General features: G+C 48.5%; 1 protein-coding gene across 2 annotated transcripts; it reads left to right on the top strand.

The window, feature by feature from the left end:
- The first annotated feature begins 932 nt into the window (after positions 1-932).
- On the top strand, positions 933-12,494 carry LOC123369907 (membrane cofactor protein-like). Of its 2 annotated transcripts, XM_045015960.1 has the most exons (8): positions 933-993; positions 1,482-1,662; positions 5,406-5,585; positions 7,156-7,338; positions 8,295-8,480; positions 9,234-9,413; positions 11,062-11,261; positions 11,810-12,494. In XM_045015960.1, exons 2-8 carry the CDS (start codon positions 1,551-1,553, stop codon positions 11,963-11,965), a joined length of 1,197 nt encoding a protein of 398 aa, XP_044871895.1. In that variant the 5' UTR covers positions 933-993; positions 1,482-1,550; the 3' UTR covers positions 11,966-12,494. The 2 variants fall into 2 exon arrangements, with proteins under 2 accessions (XP_044871895.1, XP_044871896.1); XM_045015961.1 differs by lacking the exons at positions 933-993; positions 5,406-5,585 and having other exon boundaries at positions 1,303-1,662.
- The last annotated feature ends 690 nt before the right edge of the window (positions 12,495-13,184 follow it).

The following is a 13,184-nucleotide window of genomic DNA, read 5'->3' as shown; positions in this document are numbered from 1 at the left end:
AGGCGGTCAAAAAAGCAAACAGGATGTTAGGAATCATTAAAAAGGGGATAGAAAACAAGACTGAGAATATATTATTGCCCTTATATAAATCCATGGTACGCCCACATCTCGAATACTGTGTACAGATGTGGTCTCCTCACCTCAAAAAAGATATACTAGCACTAGAAAAGGTTCAGAAAAGGGCAACTAAAATGATTAGGGATTTAGAGAGGGTCCCATATGAGGAAAGATTAAAGAGGTTAGGACTCTTCAGCTTGGAAAAGAGAAGACTAAGGGGGGAATATGATAGAGGTATATAAAATCATGAGTGATGTTGAGAAAGTGGATAAGGAAAAGTTATTTACTTATTCCCATAATACAAGAACTAGGGGTCACCAAATGAAATTATTAGGCAGCAGGTTTAAAACAAATAAAAGGAAGTTCTTCTTCACGCAGCGCACAGTCAACTTGTGGAACTCCTTACCTGAGGAGGTTGTGAAGGCGAGGACTATAACAATGTTTAAAAGGGGACTGGATAAATTCATGGTGGCTAAGTCCGTAAATGGCTATTAGCTAGGATGGGTAAGAATGGTGTCCCTAGCCTCTGTTCGTCAGAGGATGGAGCTGGATGGCAGGAGAGAGATCACTTGATCATAGCCTGTTAGGTTCACTCCCTCTGGGGCACCTGGCATTGGCCACTGTCGGTAGACAGATACTGGGCTAGATGGACCTTTGGTCTGACCCGGTACGGCCGTTCTTATGTTCTTATGGAGCCCCACTAGCAGGTCCTGGCAGCCTCGCGGGGTGGGATCTGGCTTTGTCCTGGGTCACCCAGCCAGCGACCCCCTGCTGACACCCTTTCTCTCTCCCACGGAAGGGGCCTCATTAACCCCGTGGGTGGTTCCAGGAGTGCCTGGACGGCCCCGCTGAAGTGCAGTTCCCTGGCGGAGGGACACTCCAAGCCCATTCTCTGTGTGGATGCCACCGACGAGCTGCTCTTCTCCGGATCCAAAGGTGCGCGCCTCGGGGGCGGGCGGCTGCTGAGCTCTGGGTGTGATCGCTGGGGAGTGAGCCTGTTACCCCAGGGCGTGGCTGAGCCGCCCTGAACTGCAGGGACAGGACACGAGCCTCCTGCTCAGACAGCGCCGGCCTGCCTGAGAGCCCCAAGCCCCACAACGGGCCGGTGCAGTTCTGGCTCCCCCCAGCAGAGGGCAGCCATGCTGCATGAGTCATTAGGCTGAACAGCTGTGTGGTGACATCCCTGAAGCCAGTTGTTGGGGCCTCTGCCCAGCCTCTAGTGGGCCGGTGTTTACCTGGCACTGATAGACCCTCCCTCCCTTGGCAGGTCCGGCGCAGGTGCCAGGGGCTGGGTGGCCCATGGGGACTGAGCTCCCCTCTCGCCCCTGGGAGCAGGGGGAGGCAGTGACGGGGGGAGCTGTGGGGTTCCTGTGCTGAGGACGGAAAGGTCCTGCAGTGTCATGTGCTCCTGCTTCCTCTCCCAGACTGGAGCTGCAAAATGTGGAACCTGGTGACGGGCCAGGAAATCGCCTCGCTGAAGGGCCACCCCAACAATGTGGTGTCCATCAAGTACTGCAACCACTCGGGGCTGGTCTTCACCGTCTCAACCTCCTACATCAAAGTGTGGGACCTCCGGGACTCGGCCAAGTGCGTCTGCACCCTCACGTAGGTACCTGGTGCACGGAGGCTGCTCTGGGGGCCTGACCAAGCTAACCGTGCTGCCCTGCCAGCGTCCTGCACCCAGGGCAGCATTGCAAAGGCCAGGGGGATGGGCCTGTCTGCAGGGCTGAGTCTAGGAATGCTGCAATGCTGGCTGCTCTAGGCTGGCCTGGCATGCGGAGGCTCTGTGGCTTGGTGCTCTGCTGGGATAGCCTGTCTCTAGGAGCAGTGTCTGTGAGTTTAGTTGTGACGGTTAGCGCCACTACTCAGGGTACCCACTAGGAGGCATAGAGCAAGGAGGTAAGTGTTATATCCTTGGGGGCAGCCGGTTTAGGAAGAAATCACTTGAGGCCAGACAGCAGACAGCTAACAAAACCACCATTTTATTTACAGACTCAGAGAACTCACCCAGCCGGCTGAAGCTGGCTGAGCTATCCCCTAATAATCTAACTCAGTTACCATAGGAACCAAAAACCATGACAACCAAATACACAACAGTAAGGGTCTATGTGAGCAGAAAGCCAGGCTGGCATTCGCCTTCACCCCACCCTCTGTGTGCTGGGTCTCTGAATCGCTGCACGGTGTGAGCGATGGGTTCAAGGAAAGACCCCGACTAGTGACTCTAAGAATCCTCAACTACCACCACTGTTCCTGTCTGATAGAAGGCGGCTCATGCCCTGAATCAAGCAGAAGGATCCTTTCCTGAATCTCACTGCACTCCCAGCCTCGCTGGTATTTAACGGCAAGGCATTGCACTGCGATAAAGTAAAATAGAGCCTCTGCCTCACCCAAAATGGTCTCTGGTTGTTCAGCAGACAGAGGGCATTTGGATCACCATGTCCAATCAATTCCCACATTCTGAGGAATGTTCCAGGCAGCCACAGCCAGAACCTGATTGACCTAGGGGGAAATCGGAAAACTGAAAGGGAGGAAATGGAGGTCATGGAGCCTCTACTAGCTCTTTGGCGCAGCCCCAGCCTCCAATATTGCTGCAATTGTCTAGAGATCAAAGAACTGGTTGACGGGACCATTTATGCCTTCCAGCAGAACAATACAGAAGAGCTCTGTTAAGGACTCTGGCTCCCTCCTCTCTGGGCTGGGAATGGAGAAAGGAAGGCTGTCACTGTGCTATCTTTAGCTGCCTGGGAAGTGCTCAGAGGCTGCAGTAGTGGGAGTCAGAGAGAAGGATGCACTGGAGGGTGTTATACATAGCCAGGCATTTGCAATCCATGGGTGGGTCAGAGAGGTGACTCCATTACTCCTGTCAGCCTGCGGCAGTCATAGATTTAAATTAACAGACATATCCTATCTCCTAGAACTGGAAGAGACCTTGAAAGGTTGTTGAGTCCAGCCCCATGCCTTCACTAGCAGGACCAAGTACTGATTTTTGCCCCAGATCCCGAGATGGTCCCCTCAAGAATTGAACACGCAACCCTGGATATAGCAGGCCAATGCTCAAACCACTGAGCTATCTCTCCTCCCACAGCACCTGCTAAGTCCTGCTGAACCCAGCTAGTGGTTGGGAAAGGATCCTGGGGCAGAAAGGCTGATCTACACCATGCATCTGACCCTGCATGATGTCCCAGGCAGGGGCAGCTGCGGTTCCTTGAACCACCCTGGGAGGCAGCTGGGCTTCATGATGTAAAGGCAGAATTGATGTTCCCCATTTGGGCCCATGCATCCTCCCTCCCCTGCCTCCACATCCCAGAGCAGTGGCTCCACCAATGAGACCGTCCTCTGGAGCGAAGGAGGTGCCGGAGCTGACTCCTCTCCGGACAGCATGGCTCCGCTGTGGCTATGAGCTCAAAGGACCGCTGATGACCCCTCTGTTGGCAGGCTGGTACCTGGATTCCTCCTTCTCTTACCCAGAATGAGCGACTGACTATTTCCTGGCCCGGTCTCGCAAACTCTTTTTTCCGTCACCACATGCCAGAGCCTCGGCGCCCTCCTCTCCCTCCCTGACCGCATCAGTACTGCAGCCTCTGGATCCTCCCTCCCACACCCCGCACTGTCTCCAGGCCACAGACTCCTCCGCACTTGGGATCTGAGGGCTGGGGGGCGGGGGGGAGGCAGCTTTTAATGAAGTGGCTCTAGGACTGGTAAAAGGAACTGGGTGAGAGTCCTGGAGACCAAAGCTCCCTGGTCTTCCACAGCTTGGCCTGGCAGGGACACTGGGCTGGCCTCACCTCTTCTCCCCAGGTACCTCAGCCCTAGCCTGGAGAGCCCACAGCTGGGCTTGAAAGGGGAGTTCACGTTTCCAAGGCCCATTTTCCATGGCCTATCTGGAAGGTGGTTCCATGATGGGGTCTTGGCTTGTCCTACCAGGGATCCACAGGCATTTCCATTGCCTATCCAGCACTGTGACGACATCCTGGTCACTTCAGAGCATTACTGACTCCTAAGGCAAGGTGGACTGTGGTGAAACAAGGATCAATGGACCCAGGGAGGGACAGTTTAGGGGAGACAGGGATGGGAATGGGCTGGGGAATGGTTGCATAGAGCTGGCCCTGGGACAATGGAGTCAGGATGTGGGTGCATTGCCAGAGCTGAGGGGTGGCAGTGGGAGAATCTGGGGCTGTGGTGTGGGTAGGGATTGAGGGGCATGGGCAGAGCTCAGGGGGTGGGGTGGACAGTTGGGGTGGAACCCAGGTTGGGATAGCAGTGGGTGATGGGTCGTGCTTTTGGGGAATCAGCAGAGCTGGGCTGAGAGAGCTAGTTGAGGTGATGCTTGCTCAGCCTGGTAACTGTCTCCCCCTTTCATTCTCTCTGGGCCTTGGGGATCAGGTGGTGTGAGAGGGGGGAGCACGGTGCATGTAGGGGAGGCCAGTACTGGGAAGAGAACGCTGGCTATTGCCAGTCTGGGGATCCTCTGCAATATCTGAGCATGCTGGCCAATTCACCAGGCCGACAGGGAAGCAAATGGTGCTGGAATTCACATGGGGATGGATCCAGGATATGCTGAGGCATCCTTCTGGGCCCCTTTAGGTAGACCAGGTGTCTTTTTTCCAGTCCCCTTAGAAGGCCATTAACAAAGCAAAGATGGATATGAAATCCCTGCCTTCACAGAGAACACATAGAGTAATTACAGCATGATCCCTACGGATCCCAAGTTGTCTACCCTTAAGGAGCTGTCACACTTGAAGATTTTGGCTTTAATCTCTCTCTGCCTCAGTCCCCCCATCTGTAAAATGGGCGTAACATGGCTGACCCTACCTCTAGAAGGGTATGATGAGAATTCACTCACTGATGTTTATAAAGCTCCTCAGGAAGGTCCTCAGAAAAGCTGCTATACAAATGGAAATTTGCTATAAGATCCTAACTCTTTATTCCATCTTTTCGTAAGGGAAAACTTACTGTTTTCAAGCAAGGTGATGTATTTAACAATGTAACAGTTCTCCTTTTAATTCCATGCAGGGGCTAGCATCACACCACTTCTCTACACATTACTGCTATTCATGCTTCTCATTGCTTACTGTTACTATCCCCTGTGAAGCAGGTAGTCATTGCAGTTTGTGTCCCCTCATAACTGTGCATTGTCGCGTACCCCAGCCCACAATTCAGTCCTAGGTGTTTTATATTTTTGCGGTTACTGAACCAAGTTCTACGCTCAGTGCAGTGGTGAGCAGAATGTAGGCCAATGATTTCCACAGCTGGGTCTCGCATGCCACATTCTTAGAAGGACGCTTCACTCTCCCTAGGTTTCAGGTTAAATGACTTTTACAGGTCCCTGTCTTGTTTTGGATTGTTAGGGAGATGTTCCTACCCGCCAGCGCTTGCGTACGCTGACAGAAGTGATCACAGAGAGTTTCTAGTTGGTACCGTAGTGACCTACTCCTGCAGCCCAGGTTACACATGCATCCCTGGAGTATCTCCTCATGTGGCTTGTTTTACAAATTTTACATGGTCTAGAATCTCAGAACTATGTCAGAGTAAGTAATTTTCAGCTGAATTTTCTTTGCTTTAGTTGATATACAAATGTAAGAGCAATTTAATAGCTTATGGGGGCGGGCACTTTGGGGCCTGGTAGGCCCCCAGGTGCTGAGCACCTGCAGATCTGACTGCAGCTGGAGTTGTGGGTGCTCAGCACCTCTGAAAATCTGGTCCAGAACACACTGAGAAATTGGCTGTGTGAATGTGTCTGTACCATAGACATGGCGATACTAGTGTGATGTGATGAACTGCATTTACTGTACAACTTTTCACCTGCTCAGCTGTCCTCTGCCCACTAGCCCTAATCAGATAGGAGAAGTTTGAACACCCCCATTTTATAAGCAGCCCCAAACATCTCTCACTCTCTCTCTCACACACACGCGCGCACACACACGCACACATATTACATACATAACTTAAAATACTGTGGCAAATGTTCCTCCTCCCCAAAATATGGTATTTCCAAGCCCCTCCAGCCCCTCAGGATTACACTGGCTTGAGGCTCAGGACAGGCAATAATAAAAATTCAGTTCTGCATCACTGAAAGGATTGAAGTAGAATGTCTGGTAAGCTGTCAGGGCTAGAAATTGTGGGGGTGTTAGATATGGTTAAAAATCCAAGAATCCCCCTTTCTGTTGGGACAAACACTTGGTATTAGGATCTACCAGATCCTGAGATATCAGCCTTATCTATGTAGTTACATTAGCTATTTTAGGTAATTTTGAGGTTACTTACCCTTAATATCATGGATCAGATGTTCTGCAATAGTGTATGTCTACACTGCCATTGAAAAATACCAACATAACCAAGTCTCAGCCTGGATCAGCTGACTCAGGCTCAGGCTATGGGACTAAAAATTGCAGGCTAGACTTTGAGGCTCAGGATGGAGCCCAAGCTCGGATACTCTCCCTCCGCGCAGGGTCTCAGAGCCCAGGCTTTAGCCCAAACCCAAACGCCTGCACTGCAATTTTATACCCCACAGCCCAAGCACCAGGATTAGCCTGAGTCAGCTGACCCAAGCCAGACATAGCCACACCAAGGTTCTTTTCTCACAGTGTAGACATAGTCTAAAATCCTGGTTTTACAGGTGGAAAATAAATAAAATAAAAACAGCGCCAGTTAAATGATTAGCTGTAACCCATGGCATATCCTGAATTCAAGCCAGTGTGCTGTGGTATAAAGGCTCTATTAGCATTGAATATGGCCTGTGTAAGTAACGTGTGGCTGTGCCACTCATGAGTCTCTCTCAACCATCCCAAACTCAGAACAGTAAAACCTTGTCACACTGCACCATCCTGCAGTGTCCTTCTGGTATATTATACAGAGCTTTTGGAGAAGACCCTCTTAGAAGCCACCTTCCTTTTATTGTGACACCCATGAAACAAAACTTCCTTTAGAAACTAGGGTCTTTACATTAAAAAAAAGTTAAGGAAATTGATGTTAGTGTCAGTGCTCAGATTCTTGCAAAGGGTTCAGACCCTGCTGATAAAGTCTCTATTGTAGAAAATGTCTCTACTGTGACCTTTTTCTTCTGTCTGATTCTGAACAAAAACTGTTGGTGTTGCTCAGAGACTCGTTGTCCAAAGCCAGTGGTTGAAAATGGAAAACAAATCTCTCCAGTGGAAACTGAATATACATATTCCAACCGTGTGGTGTTTCAATGTGATCCTGACTACATCCTCAGAGGCAGTGAGGGGATTGTGTGCCGGAGCGATGGGATGTGGCACCCTCCAGTACCATTTTGTGATAAATGTGAGTATAAATGAGAAGAGAACCTACCGTTCAAAAGAAATATGCTGCCACTGATCTTAGTAACAACAGCGGGAAGGCTGCCTCCCTACCTCTCAACTTCTAGGGGGATTATTAGAAGGATCCTCAGAGGTTATTAATAAATAGCCAATAAATGACCTCATCCAATTCCGAGGGGGGGGGGTGTTCAACAGCTAAGTATTCCCTACAGTCTAAACTCCAGGCCTGCTTCTGGCTGAAGGTTAAATGTGCCAGCCGAAGGGACCCCCACCCCTTTGCTTAGATTATGGAAGAGTCTTAGATCTCACTTTCCGTAAGATTTTTCATAATGTCATTGCTTAATTTGTGCCAGGGCTGAGCTCCAGCACCTCTGGGCTTGGCAGTTCATAGCTCCAGCACCTCTGGGCCTGGCAGTTCAGAGCCCCGGCACCTCTGGGCTCGCTGCATCAGTTATGAAAGTTAAAAAAAAAAATTGTTTGAGCCCCGGCACCTCTTTAATTACAAATTAAGCACTGCCTAATGTTCAGCCTAAATTTTCCTTTTCTTAATTTCCTCCTATTAGTCCTGGCTCAGCCCCCTTGTAACATCCTCTACAATCACTCCCCTTCTTCATTCAGTGTGGCTGGGCGGCAGGAGTGGGATAGTCCTTACACTGAGGGAGATGTTGTGGGCAGTGGGACTGAGACACTTCTTGGGGGACGCGGGGAGGGTTGGTAGGTTGCAGGAGGGTTGGGATGGTTGCCTAGGAGATTCTGGAAGGATTAAGCACTATGGGGGGGGGGTCTGACCAATATACTGATCTTTCAAGCAGCTGAGCATCAACAGCCCCCATTAAAGAGAATTACCTGTCATCTAAATACCAAGTGCTAGATTCCCCTGTAACTTCGTGGGCTGCCCTACTTGTTGCCTGACTCAGTGAGAGGAGCATCAGGCCTTACACTGTTTCTATCCATGTGTAGCCTGTGGCCGACCTCCAACTCTCATGAACGGGCTGCACAATGGTGGGATGAAGGAATATTTCCCCTATGAATCACAAGTGACCTATAGCTGCGGAGACGGTTTATCACTGATTGGAGAGTCCTCCATTTATTGCACATCTGATGGGGTAAATCTGATGTGGAGCGGGCCTGCCCCACAGTGCAAAGGTAAGTCATTCTCCATGACTCTAAATTACAAAGGGTAGAGGGTACTTTCAGGAGACCCAGGTATAACATCCCAACCCTTTTTGTAAGTGGGGCTGAAAATGAGCAGAGCTGTCTGCCGCTCCTAATCCCTCCCACAATCATCTTTGAAGTCCAGGATTACAGCTGACGTGAGTGGTGAAAAGCCGGGAGAGGGTGTGGCTATGGCACTCAGGCTGCACTGACCCAAGGTATCCTCACCCGTATGGCTCCCTGGGTGGAGCTAAAGCTTTGGGTGGAGCATTATCTCTCCTGGTCTGGTGGCAAACCTCACCCTGGAGTGCAGATGGCTCCACTGCTGTGCTAGCTGCAAACTGCCAGAGCTGAATAGATCCCACAGCTGTTAAAATAACCAGGTAAATCTTCCAATTTCCACGTGAAGGAGCCCAGCAGGGACAGCTGTTCTTGCAACCCACATGGAATAGTGAGTGCAGTAGGAGCAGCAGGATTCTAGGAGGCTGGGGAAAAAGAGAACAGCATTGAAAGCATTCACCCACATACCGAACCTGCCATATAAAGTTATCCCTGCCCAACAGTCTCAATGTCATTGTGAATCGTCCGCTAAAAGATCAAGAATCTGATATTCTTCTGTAGACGTGTTTCCCCTCCCCCGCATATTTAGTAAGCAGCTGATCTATTTCCAGGCAATTTAGTATATTGGCCTTGATTTGTTCCCTGTCTCAGATATAGAACTAACCGTTTAGTTATTTTCTTCAGTGTTTCACTGTCCGAGGCCACAGGTTGAAAATGGAAGAATGACGACTACAAGACAAGCGTTCACATACGGTGTCGCTGTTCAGTTCTCTTGCAAGGAAAGCTACCTGCTCCATGGCAGTAGAGTGAGTCAGTGTCAGGATGACAACACCTGGAATCCTCCTGTGCCAAGTTGTCAGCCCGGTAAGTGTAAATGATGAACTGAGGTATGGCGATTGGTCTGGCACGTGTACACTGAGCTCTAGTAACAGCACCATAAGGGGAGAGGTGGTCTGAGCGTGGCAGTGGAAACCAAGTCCCTTGAGTTTTTACCCTCTTCCTGCCCCAAGCCAGTCTCCCTGGGTGACTTGAGCAAAGGATTTCTCCTCTCTGCCTCCATTTCCCATCTGTAAAAATGGAGATCATGGATCCAAGCTACCTTGAAGAGGTGCTTTGAGGACTAGTTAGGAAAGTACTTGAAACATTGCTGAAACTCTCCTGGGTGTACCGTGGAAGGAAACCCAAAGCAGCAAATATTTATCAATGGAATATATATTTAATAGGATAAGGACCAAGAAACCTCGGTGTTTAGGTCCGAGAAGCTTTCTTCAGGAGTGGGCCAGCTTTAATGATGGATTTTTCCAGTTTAGAAAAGGTGCTCATCAAGGACCCCAGGCTGCTTGTACCAAAATCTGAAAAAGTGATGCCTTGTACTCCTCAACTGAGTCAATGCCAATGAACAGCAATGACTTCTGAGCCTGCAAAAAAAAAAAAAACAACAAAAACCAACAGCCTCTGACTGCCCCTTAATCAATTTGATATTGACTAGCCCTTCCTTGGCCGGAATGGCTGAGTGTGCGAACCCTCAGGTTTGACAAGTCTGGCTCCACAGAGTCTCAGATCTGAAGCTCACCAAAGCAGACTCAGCCTTTCTTCCTTCAGAGGTAGACACATTCAGTTCTGTAGAGACTGCTCTGCGGGGGTTGGAGGTGAGATGAAGGGGTGGTCGGGGCTGATTTCCAGATGAAACTTTAAGGACTCAGGGACTGAGTCTCATTTACACTAAGCCCCTCTCTGTTGCCAGAGGCCTCAGTAGTGTGCATGAGAATCAGGTTCTTCATTCAGGTCTGCATTCTGTAGACAGTCCTCAAATAGACCTTCATGCTTACTGCCCCCAGAGGTGGTTGTTTCACTGGGGAAGAGGTTCCTTACAGTTATCTAAGGGGTCTGTACAGAGCCCATCACTGGGGTCTCTAATCAAAGCCTTTGGCATCCTGCAGGATGAGTGTCACTACAGAAGCCTAAGACACTGTTAAGGACTAAATTCTGCCCTTGGCTCCACCTGTGTAAATCCAAGGCAACTCCACCGAGTTGCAATTGTCCCTCACTGCAACGGGGGTGGGGAGCTAATTCTGCAGTACACCAAAGAGGCTATTTAGAAGAAGGTCACAAGTGTGCAATGGAGTGAACTTCACATTCACAGTTGTCCCAAGGTTGTCAGTAAAACTTCCTTAAATAAACCAACAAAGCACCTGTGTTCTGCTGCCCCAAGTGTGGAGTTTCAGCTGCCGATGACTCCATGAAATGCCCATGATACACAGTACTGGGTGGGATTTCACTCACGCCCTTTTCTTGTTGAACTCATGATGGTTGTTTGTTTTTCCAGCGAGTCACTGTGGGTGTGATGTTAAAAGTAGTTTATTCCTCTGATTAAACCAAAACAGCTGCAGTGAAGTAAACCAAGGGCACGGGGCCTTAAGTAGAGCTGCCTCTTTCCATTACAGGCAATAAGCAGCACTCACAGTGCATCTCCTCTCACTGAACGGCCTTCTCATCTGCTTTTTCCTTTCAGTTCAGTGTTCAAAGCCAGATGTGCAGAATGGAAGAATGGTCAATGCATTAGATGAGAAAATGTGGTACAATGTAAATGAAAGCATTACTTTCAAATGCTCTCCTGGGTACCATTTTTCAGACCATTGGTACCTGCCTACAACAGACAGCTTGAGCATTACTTGCTCAGCCAACGGCAACTGGACAGCATTACCCAAATGTGTAAGTATGACACTCCAGAGGGATTTGTTGAAGTAATAACAAAACAGTGTTTTGCATTTCTAAAGTCTTAGTCCTCATTGTTTTAATGAATCAATGGGATCAAGTAGGGAGATGTGCCATTGATACAATAGAAGGGGAAAATGAATTGATCTAAAAGCAAAAGAATGTCCTTCCTCCATCCCCATCCTTTCTTGTGCTTTGAAGTAGGGCTAGGGCAATGTTATGACTGTTTTAATGAGTAGTTGCCAGTGAAAATGTAAATGGAGGCCTAGTTCTGGCTCAAGGAGTTAACACTCCAAGTGCCTGATTTTGCAAGTTGTTCAGAACCTTCTCAAAGTTGCATAGAACTGTCATCCCCTACAGACATCAATAAGAATTGTGGGTATGAAAGCCTTTTCAGTATCAGGCTTGTGTCAGACAGACTGTCTGATATAGATTTTTGTAACACACTGACTGAGGGTTCAAACCCAAAAAGGAGCAAGCATACTTCAAGGGTAAATCCTTCTCTTCTGCAGCATAATCCCATTCCCTCTTCCTCTGTTTCATAGCAAAAGCAAAGCAATACTGAAGAATGCACAGGAGCACGTGAGAGTAAAGAGTTTCTCCATTGTGATGTGCCTCTGACAGAACTGAGAACCCTGCTGGAACTGAAGAAACTGTATCTGGAGATTCAGAAACTGAAGCGGGAGATTAAAAAATTGTAATGACTAGCTGAAATCTGTGATCCTAATTGTGTTAGGAAAGTGAAAGCAAGTAGAGGAACTAGATTGAACTGAAGGTTTATTTTCATACAAGCTTCAGACCCTATGCAGCTGGAAATTTACAGCAACAACCTTCAGCTTTGCCATAATTGCTGCTTACATTTAGCTTTTATGCATTATAACACATACATTCACAGTGGGTGTATGGCTCTTCTACTGTTTGATTTACATTAACTTTAAGGGCAGTGATGTTCATAACTCCCCGTGCACCACTGAAAATCTAAGGGATAGCAAAGCAATCTTCCCTGTCCTCTTGATTTAAACTCAGCTCAGCAGACTTTCTTCTCAATCTGACCAGATCTAGTTTTGATTGATACCAGGGTTATCACCAGAAACATTTTTATATCTAATCACACTCAAGAGTAGATGGTAGAAATGTAACTGTGGAGAAAGAGCCTGCTAAGCCATTTTCCCACTGCACCTATACCGTTGGAGATCAAGTCATTATTCCTGCATTCCAAGGATGCAATAAAATGCAATTGTTATAACTGCTGGCTGATTGTGTGTTTTTTATATCTTTATCCCACTGGCTACAAGACCTAAAAATCCCCAGTCTGTTTAAAGGCTCCTTTTCATAGTGAAAAACCGTCTCAATCTAGTGAACAGTCTCAGCAGGGACTGCAAGGACAGAGCAAGCAGTGAAGACTGGCTTTTCCTCTCACATCTGGAGAAGCTCATGGTTGAAGCATACTGGGGAAGTAGCATAGGAGACAGCAGCTTGCTGTACCTGTTCTGTGGAATATCAGGAAACATTGGTCTACAGCACTATTAGGCTGGTATCTTTACTCCTGTTTATGGAGCCAGCGAGATAGAGTCAGATCCCCAAAATAACAGAGATGAATTTGACCCAGAGGATGAGTAGAAAGGATCCTTTGGTAACTGCTAACGCTGTGTTGGCCAGAAAAATAAGTACTACACCCCCTTCCACTAAGAATCGGTGCTTGTATAAAGCCAGGAGGCGCCGATTGAAACAAAGCTGCAGAGAAGTAACATATAGGCCCAGAAGTTCCCTCCACCTCAAAATTGTAGCTTTGTGGGCTACTGAGCTCTAAGGGGTCATGATTCTCTCGCAGGTAAGAGCAAATTGTATTTCCAGGAAGGTGTCAGGTGGGGACAAGGGACAGAAAGCAGCTGAACTCTGCATTAGGAGCTCCCTAGAAGT

Source organism: Mauremys mutica, chromosome 4 (assembly GCF_020497125.1).
Source record: "Mauremys mutica isolate MM-2020 ecotype Southern chromosome 4, ASM2049712v1, whole genome shotgun sequence".
Lineage (NCBI taxonomy): Eukaryota > Metazoa > Chordata > Testudines > Geoemydidae > Mauremys > Mauremys mutica.
Note: the sequence above shows the minus strand (reverse complement) of the source record. Positions and strands in the feature narration are given on the sequence as shown.